Source organism: Blastomyces dermatitidis (assembly GCF_000003525.1).
Source record: "Blastomyces dermatitidis ER-3 genomic scaffold supercont1.1, whole genome shotgun sequence".
Taxonomy (NCBI): Eukaryota; Fungi; Ascomycota; class Eurotiomycetes; order Onygenales; family Ajellomycetaceae; genus Blastomyces; species Blastomyces dermatitidis.
Genome location: NW_025544774.1, coordinates 9,309,294 through 9,335,188, shown reverse-complemented (window position 1 = coordinate 9,335,188; position 25,895 = coordinate 9,309,294). Strand labels below are relative to the sequence as shown.

General features: G+C 47.9%; 9 protein-coding genes across 10 annotated transcripts; 4 read left to right on the top strand and 5 right to left on the bottom strand.

Annotated features, from left to right (window-relative positions):
• Positions 1 to 212: 212 nt before the first annotated feature.
• On the top strand, positions 213 to 587 carry BDCG_01270 (uncharacterized protein; the record flags this gene model as incomplete). Its single annotated transcript, XM_045416773.1, has 2 exons — positions 213 to 325; positions 449 to 587. The coding sequence occupies 2 exons, from the start codon at positions 213 to 215 to the stop codon at positions 585 to 587; spliced, it is 252 nt and encodes an 83-aa protein (XP_045272425.1).
• Positions 588 to 1,120: 533 nt separating this feature from the next.
• Positions 1,121 to 3,607, bottom strand: BDCG_01269 (syntaxin 5). Its single transcript, XM_045416772.1, has 4 exons — positions 2,923 to 3,607; positions 2,651 to 2,832; positions 2,005 to 2,595; positions 1,121 to 1,869 (listed from the first exon to the last, which is right to left on the bottom strand). Exons 1-4 carry the CDS (start codon positions 3,188 to 3,190, stop codon positions 1,834 to 1,836), a joined length of 1,077 nt encoding a protein of 358 aa, XP_045272424.1. The 5' UTR covers positions 3,191 to 3,607; the 3' UTR covers positions 1,121 to 1,833.
• A 69-nt stretch (positions 3,608 to 3,676) lies between these two features.
• BDCG_01268 (uncharacterized protein) lies at positions 3,677 to 4,193 on the bottom strand (the record flags this gene model as incomplete). Its single annotated transcript, XM_045416771.1, has 2 exons — positions 3,677 to 3,785; positions 3,988 to 4,193. 2 exons carry the CDS (start codon positions 4,191 to 4,193, stop codon positions 3,677 to 3,679), a joined length of 315 nt encoding a protein of 104 aa, XP_045272423.1.
• A 360-nt stretch (positions 4,194 to 4,553) lies between these two features.
• BDCG_16306 lies at positions 4,554 to 14,003 on the top strand (the record flags this gene model as incomplete). Of its 2 annotated transcripts, XM_045425556.1 has the most annotated exons (5): positions 4,554 to 4,591; positions 4,684 to 7,246; positions 7,732 to 10,290; positions 10,360 to 12,765; positions 12,837 to 14,003. In XM_045425556.1, the coding sequence occupies 4 exons, from the start codon at positions 4,554 to 4,556 to the stop codon at positions 11,110 to 11,112; spliced, it is 5,913 nt and encodes a 1,970-aa protein (XP_045279505.1). In that variant the 3' UTR covers positions 11,113 to 12,765; positions 12,837 to 14,003. The 2 variants fall into 2 exon arrangements, with proteins under 2 accessions (XP_045279505.1, XP_045279504.1); XM_045425555.1 differs by having other exon boundaries at positions 10,360 to 14,003.
• On the bottom strand, positions 12,777 to 13,010 carry BDCG_01265 (uncharacterized protein; the record flags this gene model as incomplete). The annotated part of the gene is made up of 1 exon (XM_045416770.1): positions 12,777 to 13,010. The coding sequence occupies one exon, from the start codon at positions 13,008 to 13,010 to the stop codon at positions 12,777 to 12,779; it is 234 nt and encodes a 77-aa protein (XP_045272422.1).
• Positions 14,004 to 17,852: 3,849 nt separating the features above from the next.
• On the top strand, positions 17,853 to 18,492 carry BDCG_01264 (uncharacterized protein; the record flags this gene model as incomplete). The annotated part of the gene is made up of 2 exons (XM_045416769.1): positions 17,853 to 18,360; positions 18,425 to 18,492. The coding sequence occupies 2 exons, from the start codon at positions 17,853 to 17,855 to the stop codon at positions 18,490 to 18,492; spliced, it is 576 nt and encodes a 191-aa protein (XP_045272421.1).
• A 228-nt stretch (positions 18,493 to 18,720) lies between these two features.
• Positions 18,721 to 19,137, bottom strand: BDCG_16305 (uncharacterized protein; the record flags this gene model as incomplete). Its single annotated transcript, XM_045425554.1, has 1 exon — positions 18,721 to 19,137. The coding sequence occupies one exon, from the start codon at positions 19,135 to 19,137 to the stop codon at positions 18,721 to 18,723; it is 417 nt and encodes a 138-aa protein (XP_045279503.1).
• Positions 19,138 to 19,517: 380 nt separating this feature from the next.
• Positions 19,518 to 23,485, bottom strand: BDCG_01263 (translation initiation factor 4B). The gene is made up of 7 exons (XM_045416768.1): positions 23,197 to 23,485; positions 23,037 to 23,093; positions 22,935 to 22,979; positions 22,863 to 22,865; positions 22,692 to 22,766; positions 22,331 to 22,621; positions 19,518 to 22,270 (listed from the first exon to the last, which is right to left on the bottom strand). The coding sequence occupies exons 1-7, from the start codon at positions 23,198 to 23,200 to the stop codon at positions 21,024 to 21,026; spliced, it is 1,722 nt and encodes a 573-aa protein (XP_045272420.1). The 5' UTR covers positions 23,201 to 23,485; the 3' UTR covers positions 19,518 to 21,023.
• A 1,422-nt stretch (positions 23,486 to 24,907) lies between these two features.
• On the top strand, positions 24,908 to 25,874 carry BDCG_01262 (uncharacterized protein; the record flags this gene model as incomplete). Its single annotated transcript, XM_045416767.1, has 4 exons — positions 24,908 to 25,009; positions 25,170 to 25,283; positions 25,353 to 25,469; positions 25,597 to 25,874. Exons 1-4 carry the CDS (start codon positions 24,922 to 24,924, stop codon positions 25,872 to 25,874), a joined length of 597 nt encoding a protein of 198 aa, XP_045272419.1. The 5' UTR covers positions 24,908 to 24,921.
• Positions 25,875 to 25,895: the final 21 nt, after the last annotated feature.

Here is a 25,895-nt window from a genome sequence, read left to right as displayed (position 1 = left end):
GGAACAAACTTCTCGGCCTCTTGACAATCATGATGAACATTTGGGACATGATCCTGCTTAATTATGAGTGCTGTCAACTACCAGAGGAAATTCATGTATGCCTACCCTAAGCTCGCCTAGATTACTCGCTACTGACTATATTTCTTTTTACTATTTTTCAACCATCCGAAACGTGTCCTCCAACTGCGAAAAAATTAATCCAAGCACAAACCATGTCCTCGACTCGACGAACAACAATTCCCGACCGGCCCAAGCCCAATGTACATGTACCATGTAGCAATATATTCTTCTACGGCATAGGTGCGGGAATCATGGGCGTAGCAGCGTACGTTTTCCTTACTCAATTCCAGCCCCTTGCCCTACCCCCGAACCCTCTATAAATAAATGAATAAAATAAAGCAATAAAAAAGGAAACTGACACGCACCCCTCCTTCCCAGCACCAACCAGCATGACCATCTCGGAAAAGCTCGTACAATTCTTCACCGGCCGCCCCAACTCGCTCGTGCCGGGATACACCATGCAGCGCCTCTTCGGCATGTCCCCCCGGCCCGAGAGTGAGATGTTCCCGCTAAACATGTCCATGTAACTACGGCCAGGGGGCGGTGGCGGGCGTTATCCGCGCGCTTATGAGGGTAAATGGCATCCAGGGGCCGTTGCGGATTTCATGTTTATTGGGGTGCGGTTGATGATTGATCAGACGTTGGAGAATTGGATGGGACGGAGGCGTTGCCGTGGTATGTGATTCCATTTTGCTTCTTCTTTTTTTTTTTTTTTTTCAACCTTTCTTTAGTTCGTGATTCGTGGTGCGGAAATGGTATATGCTTGCCGCTGGTGATTAGTGGTTCTGGATATTTGTTTGCTCGACGCCCTGGTTTAATTCGTGGAACTCATTAATTTTGTCTTGCGTGGGGGTTAGGACTTGGCCTGTCAATGAGCAGGTGATCGATATCCTACATAAGACCGTCTTTGCGCTGGCGACCGGGTACCTTACTGATTATCTGTTTTGGTACTAGAGGATGGATGGTCAGATCAGTACATTAGACAGCAAGTTGTGTGTTTGGGTGGGTGGGGGGGGGGGAATGCTGTAACACAAAAAGGCATTAGTGATATTGCTGTATATATGCTTTTGAATTTCAAGGGGAGAATTGGGCCTGGGGATTTTGTACATTGTTTCATGCTGAGAGACCCTCACTAGAATAAGAGGCTTTTCCATCAGGCAACTAAGTGTGTGTGGGTTTGGAAGGGGCATATCTACACCTCCCATACAGAGTAAATCAAGATAGCAAATGAACGAGAACCTAAAAGCCATCTGATTGATCTCATGAAATCTACTCTAACGCGTCTCTAAAGAGAAGTTGTTGCATACAAGAAGGGGGCTGAGATTAGATTTTAAAATATATGGGAAGATTGATCGAAGAGCAAAATATAAAATATAAAATGAAAAGAGAAAAAATAGAATAAGAATTTTGATCTTCTGAAGGGTGGCTGGTGTGAAAGGAAAAAAGGAGAGAAAGGACAAGTACCAAAGATTGTGGAATGGAGGAAACAAGTTAAGCGGGAGGAATGGATAGCCATCGAAGCCAAAAATGTGTATACCCAAATAAAATGCTACAAGACAGAAAGAAAAGGACCAGCTGGCCGTATGTGAAGATAAATGAAATCTGAAAACCTTGACGCCCAAAAGGTACACTGGACAAAAAAAAAAAAAAAAAAAAAAAAAAAAACAGGCAGAGGGTGATACATGGAAGGATTACACCATGCCGCGACGCGGCGCGCCTCATGGCAAGCGAATGGAATCTAATAAAATACAGGGCACGCTAGACCCTTGCTTGCTAGCCCGATATCAGAACCCATAAGAGGAAGAATATCTGTAGTCAAAAGTCAGAATATATGACCCAACAAACACCGGTACTGCTCATGGTTGAGCAGTTATAGAGCCCTCAAAACAGTACAGGGAGCAAAAAAAAAAAGTGGGGAAGAGGTGGGGGGTTGGAGATAAATACCATTAAAACGCCAAACATCTTAGCAACCAACCACCGATTCCCCGAAACTCGAGACCAGTACTTTAACAGCTCTCTATGTGCGCCTTGCACATTATCAACCACATCCTCTGTATTCGCATCGATGCGCTGGATCATTTCAGACTGCTCGCTGACCATCGACGCCAACTGGCCAAAGATGCCACCGAGCTCGTTTATTGTACGCTCGATGGCTTCGATGGCTTCCCCGCGTGCTTGGATATAAGAGTTGGATGACTGAGCTTCTTCCATCATTAGAAGTTGCTGATCGGATTGGGATCCACCGCCGCGCCCCAGGGAGAAGGGGCTTGCTGAGGAGGATGGTTCGAGGCTTAGGAGGTCGGACGAATTAGGTACTTGAAACCCCGGTGGTGCTGGACTTCGGCTTCGGGGGGGTTGATAGAGAGGGGAATCGGAACGTTGAGGTTCGAGGGCTGTTTGTGACTTGGAAGAGACGGAGGAAACGAAATTTTCTGTTCGGGAGCGGGAGGCGCGGATGTTTTGGGTGCGGACTTCGAGGACTTCTTTGAAGTTTGCGCCGACGTCGGCAAGTTTGCCTTGGAGCATTACCACGACCTTTGATATGCAAATTAGTAGCTATGCCGTAGTTTGAAAACTGGAATGGGCCTACATTATCGTTATGTTCGCCTTCCTGGTCTGTTTTACTCCGTGATGATTTCGGGTGTTGGGCGAGTGTGAGAGCTTGTAGAGACGCGATTTGGGAGTTGAGGGAAGCAAGATCTTGCTTGATGACATATGTGAGCTCTGAAATTTCAACAGGTCGGTCATCAAAGAGGGTTTTGCGCTTAGCCACTAATTCGAGATCTCAAGTCAGCCAAAACTTATCCTACCTATACCCCAGATATCAAATTTCAAACACAATTTCCCACAAAATAAACTCACACATGGCCAGCCTCTGCAATTTCACCATTGTCCCCGAGATCCCTCTCCCAATCTCAGCAGCCCGCCTCGCAAATTCCGATCTGGCCGCTTTCTTGGCCCCCGCGGCTGTTCCATTAGCAGGGGATGGTTGTAAATCTCTCCGTTGGGCATCTGATAGAAAATATTGGCGTTGGGAACCGGTTTTTGAGGAAGCAAGGCGTTTCCGAGCCTGAGTAAGAATGGATTGGAACTCAGGAGTTCGGTCCTGGACAGATGTCGCAACTGCCATGGCCGAAGATTTCGATGATACGGAAAAGGGGAGTCTGGTTGGTAAGGGAGTCGGACTATCTAGCTTTGTGGAATGTGAAGGGACGAACACACGACCCTCATGTCAAGGGTATCGGTAGTGGTACGGAAGACGAAGTGGAGTTATCGTGGAGGGGAGAGCTGTTGGATAGGGGTTACGTCCGGAGTTAACATATAACGTAGGTTGATTGCACAGGCTGATGCCAATATTATTCGCAGAAGTCTGATAGGCTGACACGACAGAAGTGTATGTGTTTACTTTTCGAGTAATTCAATTCCGCAGGATATCAGTGTGATTAGAGTGGGAAGATCAGGAGAAGGATGGATAGACATTCGTTGGATAAGATCCATATTCCATTGATGCGGCTCATCAATCTGGCAAGACCAGCGCGGGTCACGGGGCTTATCGGGGGAATAATTTTACCGGAGCCGAAACATCACGTGGATATTTTACAAGCGCTGTAAAATGTTATCGCTTTATCCCGACAGTTGGTAAAATTGTGCCCGTGCCGTGCCCCCACCCGCCGCTGTTTCCTAACTGGTTCCCACTTCCAGCCTCCAGCCCGCGTTTGGGCGCCCTTAGTTGTTACAGTCCCTGGTCAGCCGAAGGATCAACCAGGGATTGGGCCCAAGGATGCGGCATGGAGTGGAGCTAAAAATAGCCTAGTGTTGGATGTCAATCATGTCATCCTCCTCCCCACAGCCAATCCCTAGCCAATCCCCATCCATGATCTGCCGTTAGTTGGCTCTGTTGGGCTTAGTAACGTAACGGTATCGTACGCTGGCCATACCCAACCAGGATATAACGTGACAGCCCTAGAGGCTGAATCATCCTCCGCGGCAGCAACAATAATCTCCTGTCTGCGGAGACTTCCTGAATCCTTGGACAACCGCTGCTGCTGCTCTGTGTTGTCTGTGGCCACCAGCACACCCTGTGCGTCTCTTCTCTGCTCTTCGTTTCTCCTTCTCTTGTTCTTCCTTGTCATCTTCTTTGCTTGCCCTTTTTTTGTCCTTCCATTGCCAACGACCTCCGTTTCATTTTGTTTCAACGCAAGCTTGCGACTGCTGTGTCGTCCAATGCATCATCCAACGTGATTACCTTGCGCCATCCCTACTACACGCCCTTGATATCAGCCTGTGGCATCCTGCTTACTGCGCAGTCGTTACTATTTTCGCATCAACCATTAGCCCCTTTTATTGACAAGCAGAAACTATTTCCATCGCTGAACGCCTTATGCGCTTATAGAGTTGCCCTCTGAAAGTAGATCTTCACGGGAAGGCTGGCCCTTGAGGTTGATTTCGCTGGTTTTTGACTCGAGCTCACCTTGATCTGGATTTCACCCATCATGTCAGGGTACTCGCCTACAGATGTGGCTGGTGGGAGGTAAACTACAATTTCTCTCTTAATTCTCTTCCTTATTCTATAAATGTTACTAGAGGATAGGTAAACTAATGATTGGAATGGACTAATGGCAGAGGCGATAGACAATTACTAGCAGGACAACCTCCGTCCTTCAAGACAAATGTCAACCGCCAGAAAACTAAGCGCTGGGTAAATGCAAAGTCTTATTCGTACGATGGTGACGAATGGGGTGATAGCGATGAATATGCAGATGAGGAACCTGTTGCCCCTTTAGCTACTGTCCCCGATGAAGCAGAACCCGCATCCCCACTCGATACCCAAGAAAACAAACAAAATATCCAAGCAAATGTCCCTGCGCAACGACGTGCGGATCACAGTGACTCATCGAAACCTCTGCTGTTCATTCGCCCCGCTGATATATATAAACGCATGGAAGAGGAGAGACAAAAGCAGAATAAGAAGGAAGAAGATCAAGGCAGTACTTCTGGTACACCAGTTGACGCATCAAACGCTGCACAGGTTGCAGTTCCCGCAGACAGTGCTTCAAAATTACCTGTACCTGCAGAAAGTCCCCAGGTGCAGCAAAACCCTGACAGCGGCAGGTTACCATTACATTCGCCAAAGAACCGACCTCAATTATCAGAGCAAAGGAAACCGGCTTCCCCAACCCTCCCTGTCGAAAAGCCTGTTGCCGGACCTGCGGATGAGTCTATAGGAGGTGCGTCTACTTCACAAGGCCGGGATAGTCACCAACCGATTGAGGAGAAGCAAGAACAACAACAGCTATCTGAAGGCACAGAATTACACCATAACCCATCTCTTGGTTTCCGCTCTGTTGTCCATCAGGCGTTCGATGAACCCCCAGAAACCCCAAGTACAACAACCAGTAGCATCCCCAGGTCAGATAGTGCCAGTACCTCTATGATCAGCCCAATAATCCAATCCCATCCGTCCTCCAGCTTTGGAGGTGTACTTGGGCCGGGCCAATCATCCAGTGATCAGACTCCAACAATTGATGAAGAGCCTGTGGGCTTTAAACCGGGCCATAGGCGGAGCTTGTCCCCTCCCAATTCCGGAAGTAGCCCTGCTAAAAAACCTATTGTCCAATGCACTGTCCATCCCGCCAAATCTCAGTTGGGGGGAGTTTCCATAGTTGGCACGCCTGAAGCCAAGCCGACCGATACCCGAGGTGGAGAATTTCATGCATCACCTTCACTAACGGCATCGGACATTGAAACCCCCAAACAAGCAGCGACACCATCGTCAATTCCAGAAAGTGCGCCCACAGCCCCTACCAAGGGCGCTCGGCCTCCGTCACCAACTAGTCGCCATGCCCTCCAACAACCTACGCATCCACCTCCTCCCGCACCCCAGCGGGACGAGAACGCTCGTATGCCACCGGCGCTTAATGTAGGTGGAGGAGAAAAGCGAATTTCACAGGTGCAATATTATCATCCTGCATCACAAAATGTCTCGCCGTCTAGCCCCGATAATGTATCACCAGGCGTCCATGATCGGCTAAGAGATGAAATTATGCAGTCGCTAAGCCCGCATGTTTCAATTACCCTTCAGGCCCAAGATAAGGCGGCGGTTGGCTCTAACTCTATCGTGGCAGCTACATCAGACAAGCCTCCGCTAGAGACTTTACATACTACTATCCTGAATCCTCAACAACCTCCACAAAGCCCTGATATGCAAACGTCTCATGCCGCGCCAGTTTTCTCCGACCGTGGTCCTGACTACAACTCCGGTCTTGCAGGCCAGAATGAACCCGCTATGACGCTAAAGAAACGGTTTTCTTGGGAAGAGTCATCGATTGAAGACAATAACCAGGAACCCCCGGAGCTTCAGCAGCTAACTATTAATCCAGCCATGGCCCCAGATATTACACGAGAATCCGTAGGAGAAAGAACACCAACTGGTCCGGAACGAGTTAGTGGAGACCTCAATGGACAACAGGCTGAGAGGAGCCCGGATACGGATCCAAGCCAAGCGGCTGTTGCCCCAAGCCCAACAGCTAGGGCTGAAGTAAGCCCAAGTCAAAATCTCACAGAATATGAAACCCCATCCGTCCAACCGCATGACAATCTACCTATCCAGCCAGCGTCTGCTGGAGGTTCTCCTAGCATCCCTGCTGAGCTTCAGTCTGCAGCCCAACTCCCAGCAATACAGGATCATAGATTACTCGGCTTCCGCCAAATCATGGCCATAGACAAGCCCAACGAGAAGATTAAAACGTTCGAGCGTACCAGAAAACAATTCGCAGATATGGACACAGGCCTGTCATCCTGGATAAATGCAACAACCAGCTCAAACCCCGATCATGCGGACTTGGCTCAGCGCAACGGCCTCCTCCCACCAGGAACCACCTTTGGGCATAGACCTAGCGCGTCGCGGAATAAGTTCCCCAAACTCACATCTTTAGGTAACCTTTCGCTCCAAACGTCCCATAACGAGGGATCTCCAACAACGCCGCCGACGACAGCCGGCGGGCATACACGACATGCATCCGGCGCCAACCAATTTTCCACGAAGATCAACACCCAGCAGGTGCAGGCCAAGGGTAAAGATTTGCTTCATAGCGCCGGTGTACTGGGCGGGAAGGCCGGAGGAGCGGCCAAGGGGCTCTTTGCAAAGGGGAGGAGCAAGTTCCGGAACAGCACGAGTACTGATAAGGTAGATACTTGAAACAAATTCCCATTGTTCGGTGGGATTCCTTGATTTTCTTTGTTTATATCGATCTGGCGGTAGGGCCGTATAGGGCTTATTCTTTCCCCTGCATTTATGCCTTATTTCATATTCGAATTGGGGTGCGGCAAATCCTTTTTTGTCTGCCCTCGCTGTTTGTCAGCTGCGAGTACAATTTGAGCATATATCTCTTTCTATTCTTTTCCTATGTATATTCTTTTATTATCCATTTTTTTCCTCTTCCAATTTGCCTTTTTTTATCATCAATTTGTATTGAGGATCCTATAGTTCCGACACCCCGCAACGAAACATCTGCGCGGGCATTATATGACACTGTTATCACCAACCGTCTTTTTACCTCATTTCCACCTTGCTCTTCTTTTCTGTCTCTACCTCTCCACCTCTTCATGCCTCCTTGAGAAGCGTTAAACTTCCCAGAAATCTAATTATGCTTTTCTCTCGCCGTTCTGTAGGTAAATTCCTCCCGCCCCGGCACCGCACGGCGCAGGTCAAGCTCCACCCCAAGCCTTGAGACACAGCAGCAACGTGACGTATCCAACAACCAGCAGACCGCGGCCGCGGTTGACAAGCCACTACCTCGCCTTTTATCGCTCAAGTTAGATCGCGCGCCGTTTTCCAATGATATGACGACGACATGGGAGGAACATGAAACGACGACGGCGACGACATCCGGTGCCTCGCTGTCTCCTGAGCCGCAAACTGCGATAATGTGGGCCAGTGGTACTGGCAGCCCTAAAAGTGATGGTCTTTCACCGGCGCCGACGCTGGGGCAGCTGCCGCTGAAGACGGAGAGGAATAGCTGTCCCGTCCCGCTGGTGTCACCGGTTGTGTCGCCTGTTGATGTTGAGTCTGCGGGGTTGGTTGGGACTTCTGGACCGAATGGGTTTAAGGATAGGAGTTTGCAGGAGGAGGAGCAGGAGCAGGAGCAGGAGCAGGAGCAGGAGCAGGAGCAGGAGCAGGAGCAGGAGCAGGAGCAGGAGCAGGAGCAGGAGCAGGAGCAGGAGCAGGAGCAGGAGCAGGAGCAGGAGCAGGAGCAGGAGCAGGAGCAGGAGCAGGAGCAGGAGCAGGAGCAGGAGCAGGAGCAGGAGGAGGAGCAGGAGCAGGAGCAAAAGCCGGAGCCGGAGCCGGAGCGGGGAGGAGATATCGATCTGAAAAGGGATTTGACGCTGCCGGTTGGGGATGTGGTTTTGGAGCCTCCGGTGAATGTGCAAGAAGAAGCGGTGGTGTGGAGAGAGAAGAACGAAGAGGCCCATGAAGAGGTGGAAGGGGTGGTTAAAGAGAAGGCTAAGGAGGACGTAGAGGAGGAGGTTAGGGACGAGGCTAAGAAGGACTTTGAAGAGATTAAAGATGAGGTAAAAGATAAGGTTGAAGAGGTAAACGAAGTGGTTAAGGAGGGGTTGAAACGAGAGCCACAAGAGCCACAAAAGCTAGTGCAACAGCTGCAAGAGCCGCAGTGGGAATTGCAAGAGTTGGAAGAGCACCGGGAGGGAGTGAAACCAGAACCGCAAAACGAGCCACAGCAGAGCGGACTTGAGGTACCAGAATACAAACCACAAAAGGCGGCGCCGAATCAGTTGCAACGGGAAGCGCAACCGAAAGTACAACCTGGAGTTCAATCAGAAACTCAAGAAGATGTAGAAAGTCCCACTGATTCTGTGGACGAACAGCGACCAACTTCATCCGCAGCGCTCTCAATGGCGGATAACAGGACTTCTTTTATGCCATCTGATTATGCCACCTACACTAGCCCACCAGTTGAGGAAGCACGAGCTGTCAAAGTCATTGGCCGGAAGGCAAGCGTAATTACTTCAGAATTACGCACCTTTATCTCACGCGAAATCAACATTGGCAGAAAGGGGAAGATTCAACCGACTCCAGCAGTCGAACCAACTGGGGACGCTGAAGGGAGTGGTCAACCACCCCATCCGCCATCAGGTAGTGAAAATGAAAGTGGCCGCGAGCTCTCCGACTCAACACAGGCCACACCTGAAGCCGGTCTCCCGGACGACCAACGTAGCGATACTGACGCCATTCGTCATTCGCAGCCGCGACCAGTCATTTCCCTGCAACATGTGGAACAGAATACTAACCGTAGAGATACGGTCTCGTCCTCCAGATCAGAGTCAAAGGAGCCCCGATATATAGGGGTTGATAATACTGCGCAGCAGGTTCCGCCAGCACCGAAGAGCCCACCACCAACGCCTGCAAATAAGATCAAGACATTACCATCTGTGTCTCCCGAGAACAAACCAGTGTCTGTCCGGCCAGATAGCTATAACTCTGGGAACCAGCCTGCTGAGCAGATCCAATCCCAGCCAAAACCAGCTGCCGCCAAATCCACGGAACTTAATACTATCGCAACGTCGAAACCCAGTCTCCTTCCTCCTGTGCCGGATACAACCGCACAGCGTTTAGCGGTAGAACGTGAATTAACTTCTGGCGTCACCGAGGGAAAGCCTACTGATCAACCATCTGCTGCGCCATCTGTTAAGCCCTCCGTTCCAACGGAGACTCCTAGTGAACGCCTCACCAGTCCTCCGGTGACCCACCCAAAACGATTTGCTGGCTCTGTCAGGGAGGGGCGCGCGTCAACTCAGTTGATCCGCGAGTACGCTGGCAACACTTCATCAAAACCCGCAACTGTACAAGAGGAGTTTCGCCCAGGCTCGGCTATGGCTAACTTGATGTCTAAAGTATCTTTTTCCCGTCAGGCAGCTGATCGGCGTGCGAGCGCTACTGGACAATCCAACGAGAAGAGCTGGAGCAATCGGTTCCAGTCCTTTAAGGTTGATTCAGGTCTTTCAAAAACCAGAAGCGCGAGCGCTCTCGCATCCGGGGACACCCAACGTGCCTCGCCTATGTCTGTTTCGAATCCCAGCGACCCAACCAATAATCTGCCGAACAACCAATCTCCAGTTGGTAAAGTAAAAATCCACGGCAAATTTATTAGGGGTGCCAGCCGTCTTGCTCAGAATGCTGGTGAGATGAAGAAGAACATGCCTAGAGTGACTGTGAGTTACCCGAATCTAAAGCTTGCTTTCCCTTGAATGGTATCTTTCTAACAAAAATGGTGCTCCCAGGGTTTGTTTAACCGCCATTCCAGGCATGCCGAGCCCGTTGCTAAGTTACCCCACACCCCTGAGTATTCTCCACAACAGTATGAAACACAGGTCACAGCTCTCCCGCAGCCGCAGCCACAGCAACAGTCATACCCACACATATATCCGAATAGGCATTCCAACACAATGCCACATAACTATCATCAACAGCAGCAAACTAATCAACTCCAAACACAATCAATGACTCAATTCGGTGGGCGCCAATCAGTTACTTCGCAGCAATCCTATACCCAGGACAACACGCACTCTAGTCGCAGCAGCCATCCTGCGAGTATCATATCTCACACCACTGTTCTTGCCCATGCGACACCGCCTGGGAACCCTCAGTCCTATGTGAACAATCCCCAGTTGCGATCTCAGAGCCCAATGTCGTTTATCCAGTTCCAGAACGGGCACGTCCCGGCAAACATGCCCGCTCAACACTCAGCCCGCACCCAGTCCCCCGATCCGACTCAGCATCCACTCCCCGACTCCGCGACAATGTCGCCAGCCGCTTCCCCACCACCCGAAGGCTCTTCATATCCACATAGGGCACCGCAAGATCGGAACTATAATCACACTCCATCGCATAATATCGCAGGCCCTGGCAAGTATATCGAGCCAGTTGAATTGCCCGTCCCGATTCCCGGGGATGACTCCAGCGAGGAAATTGTTATGTCCAGTACCGCATATCCTGGGCAAGAATGGCATCCAGAATACTATATGGACTACTAAGCCGATACCCAGTGTTGTATTTTTGAAAGATATATATCTATACTTTGTTGATACCCGCGCCCAGTACCCTTCGGTCGGTTTCTTATTGCCTTATTCAAGGGATGGTAGGTATTCTTTTCTTCCATTTTTGACCATGTTTTTCATGTTTTTCATATTTTTGAACTTTATTCTTGACTTCTATATCCCCAATTGGTATAGCGTTGAACGCTTCATTTATCATTTGTATATTCTGGCTAGATTTTACTGTATTCCCTTTCGTTTTTACTTGGCCTTTTCCTTTTATCTCTATCTTCCCTATTCTCGGCTCCCCACTACCCTCCATATTATTTCGGGCCATTTTTTTTTGAATCGTTTTCCTGCTTGGAACCCATGGCGCTCGATGCGCGGCTCATCTTTATCTTATTAGTTATGGACACACCTTCGCTTCCTATGAATCTTATCCCTTTCTCTCCTTTGTTCGTTTCCTGGTGAATGTAATGTTCTTACAACCTAGAGCTCTTGATCAGCATTTATTTCTCATTGGTTTATTTTTATTTCGCTATGCCTTCGGTTTAAGCATCGAAAATGGCCGAAAAATTTCAGCTTCTCGATCCCTGAAAATAGATCCGTGAAAAAACCTTTCCTTGAAACAAACCCTATTTTGATTAACACCCAAGGTGGCAATTGATCCAGTCAGCTCCATTTTGATTCCCCAACCAGAATCGGGCCATAATCTAAAGTTTCAAGGGACGAGAATGAGACACACAGTCTGTTTTTTCTCCGCCCCTTCTCTCAGTTTCCAATGTTTTCTCGTAGCACTTTTCGTTCGCCCATTGACGTGACGTCATGAGGAACGGGTTTTCGAACGAGCCACAGCAACGTTATCGTTCCGCAAACCTTAGGTTGCCACAGCAACTGACGAATGAGAGCACGTGCCAAGCACACGGGGTTTTGAAATCCACAATGACGATGTGCTATTTTGACGTGAAATTCAGGCTGGACGCTAGGTCAATGAATTGAATGGGGAAAAATGTTACGAAGTGGAGGGAGAGCGAAAATTATTTCTGTTGAAACTCATATACTTCAATTGCACATCTATCAAAGTTGTCATGGGGATCATGGCGCAGCGATCTACATGGCTCTAGCTACCTTGTCTATCTAATCAAGAAACAATTGGCCTGTGAAGGATGTTGCCGTTGCAAAGAAAGGGGGGGGAAACAGAGAAGAAAGAGAAGGTAAAAATCAATATATCCAAAACCCGATTGCTTGCAATAGAAAATGCAGAAAATGATAGCAGAGAGATGATCATCAAAGGGCATTCCAGGAAGGATGGCAGCAGCATATGCATTTGCCGGCATCTGCCGGACGTCTTTGTATGTGGTAATGTAATCCCTCACGGGGAATAGCGGACGAATCGATATCGTGTAAAAGAATGCCGACGCGGCGATGGGAAGATCGGGGATTGCCATTGAGAGCAGCTCTCGCATGCACTCATGAGCCAAATGGGGTTGATTGATTTGGGACAATCTCCTTCCCTAGCAGGTTTTCAATGCAGAGGAAAAGAGGGGGTGAAGGGCTGGCGGTGGGGGTGGTGGGGTGGTGGGGTGGCAGTGGTGGTGTGTCGAGTTGAGCAAGTCGATCGACCAGGGCTGTAGGGATAAAAAGCCATCGTTGGTTCGTTAAATCTACCAGAACCATCCGCGGGATTGCTTAATATTGCTCAGCCGCTCATTGATGGCTTTCAGTTCTGCGGTGCGGTTTTCTTCACTTTGTTTCATCATGGCGAGATGGGCGGCTCTAAGGTCGTCGAAGTCCTTCTCGAGCTTGTTGTGCCATGGGTAGAGAACGAAGACTTGGAAACAGAGAGCAGAGGATCCGATGACGAAGTTGGTGAGGGAGAAGCCTCTTGTGATGAACATTGCTGCGGTTGTGTGTTTGTTTGTATTTTTGCTATTGGGAATGGGTTAGCTATGTTGTTTCCTTACGATGGTCGAAGCAAAATTATGCGCTGCACGTACCGTTGTTGGGATTCAGTGAGTGGGAAATGTCAAAGGAGTGAAAGCGACAAGTGTGGAAGATAAAGGAACGGGATGGGGATGGTTGAGTGAATTGGGTGCAGTGTTGAATTCGACGGCGGTTTAAATCCTTATATTGATTCACATTTCCGGCCGGAAAAACATTCGGCGTGGCAAGCCCTAACCCACGTGACCCACCCATAGATAGATGATTACACACCTTCAACCAACGTTCAACAGGTTATGAGACCCTTATTGCTATCTGTTCTATAGCACTACCAAACATGCTATCCTCTCTTTCTCAAGTGTAGAGGTTCGTTCTGTGGGTAGTGGAAAGTCCTCAGCATAGGCACCGGAAGACCTTGAATGCATGTCCTCAAGATGAGGCAATCAGAAGTCCTCTCTGACGATGGAGGCACCTACTCCGTACATAGTATGCCATGACCAAAAGAGTCAAGAAGACATCACTGAGTTCTCATGACCAAGAGGAGCCAGCCATGAGAATATTCATTGTTCAGAGGTCTCTAGTTGAGATAACTGCTGTTCAGAACTTCTAGCTGGGGTAATATATCATTGTCAAAGTTCACTATCATCACACTCTCTAGCGGAGATGATCATAGAAAAATTGTCAAGTTCGGATTCTCTAAGTTAGTTGAGAATACCTGTTGTTTGGAGCCCCTAGTTGGGGTAACACCGCCATGTCAAGAAGAATCATCATCCAGATTCTCAAGTTGAGGATACCGAAGTTGAGATAACCGCCGTTCGACCTTCTCTATCAAAGGATGATGGGGCGCTCCTAATTTTGGAGCAAATGATTTCAGAGTTTCGGGTTGTGTACTGGGAATACAGAGATGGTTGGGCATTTGTGTGCTGTGCATTGAATTTTACAGTTACTGATGTACAGGCACTATTCCTAATGAGGAAACAAGAGTCTGAATTACCTGTAGGCTACTGGGGCAAAAGAGCTCAATCACCACCAGCGCCTGCTGGTAGAAGGGCCGACCAACCGCGGGACCCCCAACATTACCTAGGTACACAAACCCTAACCCATGTGACTCACCACGTATACCTCTACCTAGTATAGCCGCTTCTAGATAACCTAGTCTACGCTGTATAAGCGAGCCGGCCAGATAGGCGAGTCGACCACGTCGTACTACAGCTAGCTTCTTCCGCCAAGCTTCTTTTTCTTCTTCTTTTTAGCCTGCGGAATAGCGGACATATCTGCCCATCAAATTTGTATGTACGGAGTACGGAGTACGGAGTAGAGATACCATACCTATATTTGTTTGTTTCAAAAGTATCTCCATACAAATTGTCGGACCATTTGGCCCATGCTTAGTAATCCTCGTTCCCCTAGCAATCTTCAATCAAGCAAGCTTTATGATAGACTACGTTAGATCATTACACAACATTCCCATTATTATTCCGCTGGGTTCGCTTGAGAGCAGCTTGTCATTATTTTAGCAAAAAAAGAAGAAAGAAAAAAAAAGAAAGAAAAAAAAGAAAAAAGACAGAAAAAAAAAGAAAAAAGAAAAAGGAAAAAGGAAAAAGGGAAAAAATTCCTTGAAGTATATGGTGCTGCTACTTAGCCGTCGACCAGACGTCACATACTTTCCAACCTGGCATGCCAGGTTGAAATCTACTCATTCGGGCGGAGTTTTAACAAACCCCTCGCTGGATACCAAATGCCCTCGGCTGTCCACTCGTCGGGCGTGTACTCCGTATTTGCGCGGGAAAACCCCGACATTCGAGAATCGCCAATAACCTAGTTACGGGTATATGAACAGGTCCCAGCCGAGATACGCGAGATACGAAGGCGGTGGGAAGCCTTGAAGGTTCACTCCTTAGCGGGACTACTACGGAGGCGCCTCCTAGTCAATCCGGGCCGTGGCTGGGACCTGACCTGAGTGCCCGGTGTGACACCGTCCAACCAATATCTTCCGATTTTTGAGCGGGAAATAGCAAAAGCAATTCGATCAATCCTCTAGTTTTTGAAGGTACGTCATTTATCTTTTGATAGGATGTATTTTTATATGTTTACTGCTAGTTATTCCGCTACTATCACTATCGACAACTGGTAAACCCCTTTATTTTCATTAAGGCCCCCCTAATATTTTAGTGGCATGCTAACCATCATTCCAGGGGGCGCGTCTTCAAATATCCCCAAGAGGCAGCCAGCTTCCTTTCTCATTATTATTATTTAATATTACACATTATTATTCTTCTTCCTTTTATTCTCCTATTTCAGAGACTATGCAGGAGACCCTCCTTAGCATCTTAGTCTGAGGGCAGAATTTATTTCCTACGACTCATCTGGCTATCCTCACCGAGGTACTCCCAATTTGGAGTCTAGTATGATTCTGATTCTTTGACATCTCTAATAAGCTGTTCAGGGAAAACCACCAAATCCTGATTAAACCTGAGTGGATACAAAGACATCCTCCATACTCCGTACTCCGTAACCTAGTACCCTAGTACACTAGGACTTAATACCATTCTGCCTATTGGTCATATATATCGTGAAAATCATTTCCTCCTAACCCTCTGTAGCCAAGAATTGGCCCCAGATTGTGGATGTACTGTATAATCAATAGATCATGATAAAATTGCCTTGTGGTGGAGGCAGGATTTGAACATGCAACCCTGATGTCTCAGAAGAGCAATCCCCTCGTCTTGGGAGCGAGGCCACAATTAGCGTCGTGCCTTACCGGCTCGATATGGCCAATAGGCAAGCTGAATTAGGGGCCTCCAGCCAATAAGCAGTCATAAATTGGGGTGGCAGAAAAATACGCTAATCGCTCCCAGACGAGAGGATAATATTACACACAATAATAATATTAGTTACTGCCTCTCATTCGATTCCTGTCAAGATGGAATTACTTGCTGCTGCTACTCCACCTGCTACTGCTTCAGAAGCTTCTACTTCACCTTCTACAAAGCAATTAACACTGTGATCGACATTGAGATATCCTTCTTCTTCACGTCTTGGGTGAGGATATCCAATCATAATCTACATCTACAGAGGGTCGAGGTTATGATTAGCACTAATAAGAATTTAAGTTGTCACTCTGTTACTAGCATAAAGTATTTCCATTTCCTCTCTTTAACTGGAGTTTCAATGGGGTTAAATCCTGTTGTGCCTGAATAAACTAGCTATAGTTTAACTAAAGCTAGCCTAGTCCTAGGCTGCTCTGGAATGAAGATTCCTTGAATTGGTAAGAGCATTATAGCTTAAGTTCTTAGCGCTCCGCAGTAATCAAAACTTTTGAAAGGATCCTCCGTATTATTGAAGAGTTCAATAGAGCGTACACCTGAGAAGCTGAAGTAGCTACTTCTAAAAAGCATGCCAGCCTATTCCCCTGATCTGAACCCAATTGAATCTGTATGGAATCTTATGAAGCAGTGGATACCAGGAGAACCATGAGAATGAGGAGAATCTTTCTTATGATGTACTTCAAGAGGTGGTTAGAAATGCCTGGGACTTTACAGCAGAGGACCAGTTACAGGAGCTTATAGCAGAGATGTCTGCTTGACAGGTATCCAGCGTAGAGACAGGGGGTGGCTATACAAGATATTCATATTATTATTATTGAATCCGAACACACATTCAAAAATAAGAATGTCACATAAAGATGGTTAGTATGCCACTAAAATATTAGGCGGGCTCTAACGAAAATACCGGGGTATGGAAGTATGATGTATGATTAACTTTGACAAATGATCACTTATTGTCACTAATAATGGTATGGACAGAACCATCTCTAAACCAACAATTTGTAGATCCCTAAATATATCGGAAAGCAATCTTTTATCAATTGCAGCGAGATAAGCCGCATACCGCAATCTCTATATGTCGTATATATCGTAGTTAACAGTCTATATATATGACCCGTATCAAGCTAGGGGATTGCATTAGATTGGAGAGAAAGCGGAGGGAATACGCCAAGATTCTAGATCAGAATTAGGTTTCGCCTCAAAACTCTATCCACGGCTTAGTAATTTTCTTACCGCCCATAGACGACAAGCTTGCCTTCCTAATATGGTTAGTATGAGGGATTTGTTTACGCCTCAAAAGCGCCGGAGCCGCTGAGATAAGGTGGTGTGAGAGACCAAGCCGAGTCCGTCGCAAACTGGAGGGGTCCGAGGGAAGGAAACCGAGCTGAAAGCAGTGCGGAGTTGACAATGGAGGAGAAAAGACTTCCGGAAGGTGCGGGAGAAGGCTGGGTGGATTTTGCGTGGGCAGTTCTCCACCTTACAGGGATGCTAAATTATCACCGTCAATCTGCTCCATGCATGCATGGATGGACACCGTCCTCCTTCGGGCTTTGCCCAATCAACAGAATAAATTAACCAGTAATGGAGCTAAATTGCCGTCCCAATGGCCCTAGGCGCAGCCAGTAGCTCGAGGAACGCAACAGCCTTCGCTTGATGGAGCTTACTGGGCCAATAAATCAAGGCCATTTCACTGTCGTGCTAGCTGACATGAACTGGTCGGCAACGGGCTGCTAAATTTTGTCACGCGAGGGCAGCCAGATGAAGGTCTTACCGATCTAAATTCCCCGCAACAGTCTAGGCAATCTGGGTAGCTGCAGGATGGGCAATAAAAGGGGCATAAGATCTCACCTGTGTCACCCCTCGAAAATCCGGGAAATATAAAAGCCACAGCTTATCGCAGATCCTGTGACACCTCACATCTTCTATCCTTGACCAATCCACGATAAAGGCAGAAACACCTCTTCATCCATCATGACGAGCACGACAGTACTCCGCATCCCTGTGCTGCTGAGCTTGCTTGCTTTCCTGGCGCTCCTGACGTCTCCCGTCATGGCCGCCCTTCCCAAGCCGCCACAGGACTGCGACGACTGTAAACCCAAAGGTCCTATCACACGTTACAGTGCGCAAGAGGTCATCGCCAAACTCGGCCTCGTCCCTAACATTGAAAAGGGTTACTATGTCGAAACCTTCCGGGATCCAGACTCCGTCAACAACCGTTCGGTCAGCACTGCCATCTACTACCTTCTCGAAGGCTCTGTCGGTCCTTCGTACTGGCATCGTATTGACGCTGCGGAACTCTGGCATTATTACGCAGGCGCGTCAATGAAGATGTACTTGTCACACAACGATGGCCAGCCGGTGAGAGAGCAGATCCTCGGGCCAAACATTTTCAGCTGCGAGAAGCCGCAGGTGGTTGTGGGCAAATGGGAGTGGCAGAGAGCGCAGAGCTTGGGAGCCTGGACGCTCGTTGGGACAACTGGTAAGGGAATTTGTTTTTCACTCGTAACTTGCTGGCAAGTGTTTTCTGTCTAACACTGCTTTAGTCGCCCCCGGATTTGACCCGAACGGCTTTGAGATGGCGCCACCCGATTGGCAACCTGATGGAGCGTGAAAACTTGCTCCACCATCTGTGAACTCTGCTGGGAAATAGGTGTAAGGGCGCAGGACAACGTGGAATTGATCACTCTAGAACCGTCGACCGTACTGTATATACTTGCAGATAGAATATGTATTCATCTCATCGGTTGGATGGGCGTAATATTGGCGTTGGCTTTTGGCAACATTCAGTACTTCGCCGACGAAATAAATCTCAGAAATAGAATGAAGTTCCACTGAATACCTATATATACATACAACCTTGGATTTGATGCCTAAACTTCGGCTGAGAGGTACATGTAGAGCGTAACGGAGTAGGGAGAATATGGGCAACACTTGATACAGGGACGGACCTTGTAATGAGAGTGTGCAGTTGGGTCCGATCTAGCTGTTTTCTCCGTATTCCTGGTAGAGAAATGCCTTTCGAGGAAACCTTGATACAATTCGGGCTCTCCACCATGTCGATGAAATCGGCCAGTTCAGCAGCAGGTTGGATGCAAGCGATTCTATCAGCTGGATTGATTGTATAGTAACTTCCCGATTGGAAGAGCTGTTTGTTTCCCGTTCTCTCTCTGCCTGCAATAGACGCTGTTTGCGGCACGGCATGTTCCTGAAAGTCTACAGCGTATATCGGGTGGGAAAGGGAGGGAGCATTGAGCATTTGGCTGATTTTTCCACCCTAGCCAGTTGGAACCTTCATTTCCAGAGTCAAATACACGGGGCATTGAAGTATATATATGTGACGATTTCCGTGCTTGATATCGACTTTAATACCGATGGTCGATGGGCGAGAGACATGTGAGCGAAGGAGTTCCATGCCGCAGACGACGGCCCGTTTGGGAGCAATAAGCTTTTTTGCAGGGCTATGTAGTAATAACCTTGGAACCTTGGGATGGATGCTTTTTACTTGCCACGTGAGGTCGGCCATACTTCCAAGGTTATTCCCTCCTTGCATAGCAGAATCATATCAACCACTCCTCAGTTTCTATTGGTGCGTTGTAAAAATGATTTACTGGCGGAGGGAGAGAATGGTGCAGCAGTTCTGACCTAGCGTGCCGGGGTCTTAATCGATGTCTTGCAGCTGCACTTTATTGCCTAGCACATGTCTTATTTGCTTCTGCATTGGGCAAAATAAAGAAATAGGTCAAAAAGTGACTTGGCTGTTGGAGCAAAAGGCCACCTTGGTAAACTAATATGTCGGAAATAATTCAATTCATTGAACGTGTCCAGAATCAACCGTCTTCACTAACTTTATAAGAGAAGGGCAAGAGAGGAAATGATGGAAACAGACAATGCAATTTTATTTGCCAAAGAAAATGACACAAAGGCAAGAGCTATAGGGAGAGAAGAAATTCAGTAAAACTCCACCGCCATGGGCCCAATCAATTACCGTTCCCGTTTTCCCCGTACTCCTTTCATGCGATAATTCCATCCCTGCTGGCTTCCTTGTATTGAGCCTCCGGAGACTATAGATATAATGCCTCGAGACAGCATATTGGAGTGTTGTTGAGCCTGGGAAGTATGTGATGGTAGAGGATCACACACGAAAAGAAACTGGAAAAGTGGAAATAAAGTGGATTTCCACTCCATCTATGCCCCCGGAACATAATTTTTTAGCTCGAAAAGAAAATGATTTCGCCGTATCGCATACTCACCTACATACCCAGATACGCAAGGCATGGTGTAGAGGCGCAGTAGTTAGAGAAGTCAGGTTTTGTTTTAAATCACAGCGGGTAAGGTAAAAAAGTAAGAGAGGGAAGAATGCGAGGGAGGGAAGGGAAAAAGGATATTACTCTCACGTCATTTAAGCAGCAGCGCCCAACTTTGGGAAACTTGAACAGAATAGAACTAACGGGAAATAACTCTTTACCAAGCCTACTAGAGGACAGAGATGGTAGTTAAGGAAAGAAAAAGTAAGGGAATTGAATACGAAATGAGATACACAATTACAAAAACAAAACGGCGAATAGATTTCTTCAGCAATGAGGAAGGAGGAAAAAAAAAAAAGAAAGCAGAGAAAGAAAGAAAGAAAGCTCCATATCTGGAAGAAACGGGGGAGAGGCGAGGGTTGGAAAAGGAAGTGGGTAGACGAGGCGGAAACGTCATCAAGCTTGAGCTAGCCAAAATAGACAGGAAAAGAAATCAATGAGGAAAAAAACCCGGCCAAGCTGATAGATGATTTCTTTTTTGTTTCGCCAGAAAGAAAGGAGCGCCAGAGACAAACGAGGTAGACAGACGCACAGAGACAGAACTCGGTTCATACAGATTCGTTTTTGAAGCACGGACAAGATAAGAAGTGGATCAGAAAAAGGAAAAGGCGAACAAAGGAAGACCCGAACCCGTAGAACAATGGTACATAGCGCGCGAGATTGGGATGAACTGGGCTGAGCTGGACGCAGACAGGGTGTTTTGTTTGGCTGGAAGCTTTAATAGGGTGGAAGACTACGTTGCATCATGTATAAGGTGTATTGGGGGTTCGTGAATTTTGTGTGTTTCAAACGCCTTTCGTATCTAATACCATTAAGGAGGGGGAAAACGAAGATTTTTTTATCCGCGGTGGTTTCCGCGTCGGCTGTTGCGTGGCTTGCTGCTCACGGTGCTCCAACCCTCCTCCTCGGGCTCTGCAGCGGAAGGAGAAGCCGCGGGCTCCGCCGCGGGAGCCTTCGGTTGCTGGCCTTTAGCCTGACCCTGAGGTCCTCTGGGTGGTGCATGGACGTGGGAAGGGCCGCGAGACCGCGGGGCACCGTTTCGCCAGTTCCCATTGGCTTTGCTAGGTGGCTGCTGGCGGGTAGGTTCCTTTGGTTCGTTTGGTTCCTTTGGTTCGTTTGGTTCATTTGGCTGCTCATTAGCCTGCTCCTTGGGGGGTTCAGACTTCTCATCTGCAGCTCCTGCCTCCGTTGATCCCTCAGCTACTGGCGTCTCTTCAGCCCTACGAAGAATTTCGATATTCTTTCCAGCCTGAGAAGCGCCAGAATCGTCTTCCTTGGCACCATTTGCGACGGTAGCATCGGCACTTTCAGTCTTGGCAGCCTGTTCCTTTGCCTGTTGCTCTTGTTCCTTGGCGGCTTTCAGTTTTTCAGCCTTTTCGGCCTTTGCCTTTTCCTCTGCTTCTCTCTTTTGTCGCAAGGCTAATTGACGTCTTTCCTCAACCTCTCGCTCCCTGGCGGAAGTATCAATGGGTCTTGCGCCACCGAAGGGGCTCGACTTTGAATCACCAGTCGGGGCAGTTGGGGATGCGGGCTCAGCTTCGACAGTTCTCTTTTGCAGATTGAGTTTGGGTCGCTGTGCAGGTGCGGGGGGTGCTGCCGCTGGAGCAGCTTCAGGAACGGCGGCGGCCGGTTTAGGGGCGGGAGGATCTGGTCGCATTCTTGCTCTCCATTGGTTGTCCAGCTCAGGAGCGGTTGGTGCCCTCTCTGGAGGAGGTCTCTCATGGAACTCACGACGGGGTGGCCTCGAACCATCTTGCGAACGAGCCTCTCCCCAAGCAGGGGATGCTCTGCGGAACTGTGGGCCATCCTTGCTTCTCGGACGGCCACCTTCTCTGGCTAGAGAAGCAGGGGCAAGAGATGGAGAGAGGGGCCCCTTGCGTTCCCAATTTCCATAGTCTCGAATTTTACCATCAGCAGGCTCATATACCCGTCGTCCAGGGCGGTCTCCTCCAGCATCGCTCATAGAGTCCTGGCCTCTCGGTCCGAAACCTGGGCGGTCAGACACTCGACGCTGTGAAGGTACATCCGGGAGGGGACCCTTGCGGGACCAGTCGCTGTAGTCTCTCGTGTCCTGTCTCTCTTTGGCTGAATACAAGTGTTAGTAAGGTCTAGTTGTTATCACAAGTCAAGGGGCCCTGGACGTACGAGGTTCCGCGACGCTAACTCTGATATTTCTGCCCTGGAGGGGAGTTCCTTGAAACGAAAGGGCCTTCTTCAAGCCCTCAACAGTAGCGAATTCCACATAGCCGAAGCCCTTTGGAGCTCTAGTTATCTTATCCTCCACAACCCGCACATTCGTCACTTGGCACTCTGCAAACAGGTCCGAGATGTCGCCTTGCGTCGCCTCAAAGGATAGATTGCCAATATGGGCTGTATAAGGAGGCTGGGTGGGCATAGGAAGTTCCTCTCTGATGGCGTAGCCACGGTGGTCACGTTCTTTGACATGAAAAAGTCTTAGTTGACAGGTTCGCACAAAGTATCAGTTTGAGCCAGCTATCTAACATACCGAAACCTCCCATGTCGTTGCCATATCCGCCCATCATACGTCGTTCGCCGCCATAACTAGAACGGGGTTCAGGGACTGCTTGCATTTAGCTATACTAGTTCATTAAAGTGACCTTTATCCAAAAGGCCTTAATCCGAAAATTAGGGTTGCGGGCTAGATTTTTTTTCATACCGGCTAAACGGGGGAAATGAAATCAGTATCTATAAGTCAACTTAAACAATTGAACGAAACATCGTGACTTACCAGGCAGAGGGATATCATCCATCTCATCGGCCCAGGAGCCAAAGGCTACTCTCGGGTTAGTATTCCGTAAGCAATAATTATTAGGATGTACTGGCCACCTACTCTCGTCGGCCAAGAAGGTCCCAACGGACATCTTCTGCGCTTTGGGTTTTGCGGGAGCTGCAATAGAAAGAGTTAGCCATTGCTATATAATCTATCACACTACCAACCATAGATACTAGGATGACGATAGCGGTGGACTATTGTCTGGGGGGCTACCAACCCATGATGGCGACTTGTGTTCACGAAACGCGCAAAGGCGTGTGCGCGTATCTCTGGAGGGCGTAAAGAGCTGGAAGATCGGAAAATCTTTCAGCGACAAGGAAGGGAATCCGGTGGAGAATCACTGAGGCAGTGATTGGGAATGGGTAGGGTGATGTTGTCTGGTCAAAATGCGGCCTCGAAGTGTGAAGACAGAGGGGAAAATTGGATTGGATCTTTTGAAAGGATAAATTTTAGTGATGACGCTAAGGAAAAGTCAGCCTCAGTGCGTCAAGCAGCAACGAGGCGAAATTTAGCAACATGAGCCACAACTTCCCACAACTACATTGGACGCAGCAAGTTTTTCCAACTCGCAGTCAACCCAACACTGTTGGCTTTATTATGGCTGATTGGGGGTAGCGACTTATTTGGTGCTTAATTGAATATTTGCCTCTCATTACAGCAGAAAGAAACTGAGCCTTGAGACTGGCGTTAATCAAAGCCTCTTTACTAACCCTCAACGGCAATGCCATTTTCTTGTTCGATAGGAAATCCTCAAGAGGCCAATATACATACCAAGGGTTTCAGTGTTTCGACTTTTCTTTGTACACTTTTCAATGTGTTTTATGCCTTGGCTAATAACCTTTCCCATTACCAGATTAATTGAACGCTCCTCTTAAAAAACAAAGCCCTTTCTCAATTTGAGAGTCAAAGTCCACATTCCCTTTTCGCCTGTGGTGGGACAGCTTTCGCGCCTAGATTTGGATGGAGTAAGGCGTTCGTCTCTGACGCACATACACGAGGGAATGTGAATAAAATACGAAACGAAAAATCATGTCGCTTACAAGTCAACCCTGGCTGACCAGCGCTTACATTCGTCCCCGTACAATGAAACGTACATAAGTGAGAAATTACGCTATTGGTCGCTAGGAAAGAGAAAAAGAAAATGGATGGAGATGGTGGTATTTAAGAGGGGTACTGGCAAATTAGCCTACCTCGACTGAGGCTCGTTGGTTAGCTTATACGAATGGAATCTCCGCGAGAATGAATCCTTCATATGGTATCTTATCCGGAAGCAAAACAACTCGAACGGTGTCCAATGCGATGTTCGCTGGTATTTTGGGATTTATCCTGGACAAAGATGCCTGGAATACGCAAGTGCACAAAACCCGCAGACTGTTTATCTTCCATGAAAATATATGTTTATATACCTTCTTCCAGCGTAATACATGGGCGACTTGGTCAATGCACTCAAGCAAAATGGCCTGACACTTTATTGGCTGTGGAAGGACGGTTTTATCTGGCTAGGTTCAGAATTGCCATGATTCTGATATCGTTTGGGTCTGGCAATTTTATTGCTTGAATAATAATAGAACGTGCACTTCTGTACTCTGCTTCTATGAGACAAGTACAGTGCAGCTTTAAAATAGAATTCAATAACCATTAGAAATTAGATATAAATACGTAAACGGCACTCTAATTACATTCTGCGGTAACAAGCGCCTGCCTTCGTATGCCCTGGAGGGAAAAAAAAAAAAAAAAAAAAAAAAAAAAACCAAATTCATCCACTATCGTTGATAACCTTCAGAGTCACGTGATGATAATACTCAAACTTCCTCCATGACGTTCATCACATGGACAAGTGAAAAACAAACGGCCAGCATCACTATTCGACCTCATGCTTCGCTAACCAAACGCCACATACGGCTGATTCGGCTGACCTGGCCTCAGGAGTCTGACGTTGAGGATGGGTGGGCAAAACGGCCATGATCATGGTTATCATGCGCAGAATTTGTGGACGGTGCTGCCCGCTTTGAAAGTTGGGGCTTTGAGTGGTAGGTGATCCATTTTTGGCCAATTGAAAACTGGGGGCGGCGGCGGGGATTGTTTGCATTTCATAGTACCTATTATTTTTAATTCCTTTCGTGTCGAGCTTTAACTATATGTCGGTATCTTTTCGTTCTTCGATTAGGGGTCTAATCTTTGAAAATACAGGTGCCTCCGGTCTCATATTTGGCGGGATAACGGGCGTTCTTCGTTCACCGAATCCGGCGATCCATTCGATCGCAGCCGGCCTCCATTGGTTTGCGTTTGGAACCTCGACATGGTGTAAGAAATTTTACTGTTTATCTTTTACGTTGTTATGATTCTTAGCTCAAGGTGTTGATATTGTGATAGGGCTGAGGAGTAATATCCTCAGAGTTCAATTTGATGACAAACCCACGGTGGGACAGCGGGCATTTGCAAGCTCAGTTTCTAGCGGATTATCGGGGGGAGCAATTGCGTTTTCTATCCGTAAGTTCGAGGCCCTGATTCAATGTGAAAGAAAGAAGGAAAGAAAAGAAAAGAAAGCAAAAGGGCTACATCAAGTGGTCCTTGTATGACGGCCCTCATATCTCTGATAATGTGGTATATTGTGTAGACCGACGTTTTATTCCCGGAGCAGTGATTTTCGGAATAGCAGGCTTCCTTGGACAGAAGTCGTATGATGTCATTCATGGATGGCAGTTATCAAGGGATCAAACAGCCCCTCGAAAACCCTTGTTCCAGCGTATGTTGGAGTCGAAATGGATGCTCCTGAAGCCATTGCCGGATGATGAGTATGTAGGGATGCTGAACGAGAAGCTGCTGGCTGTTGACGCTGAGATTGCGGTTATTGATGACAAAATCGCCGCTCTGAAGAGGTTGGAGGCGTCGTGAGATGGATTCCTATGTTTGATT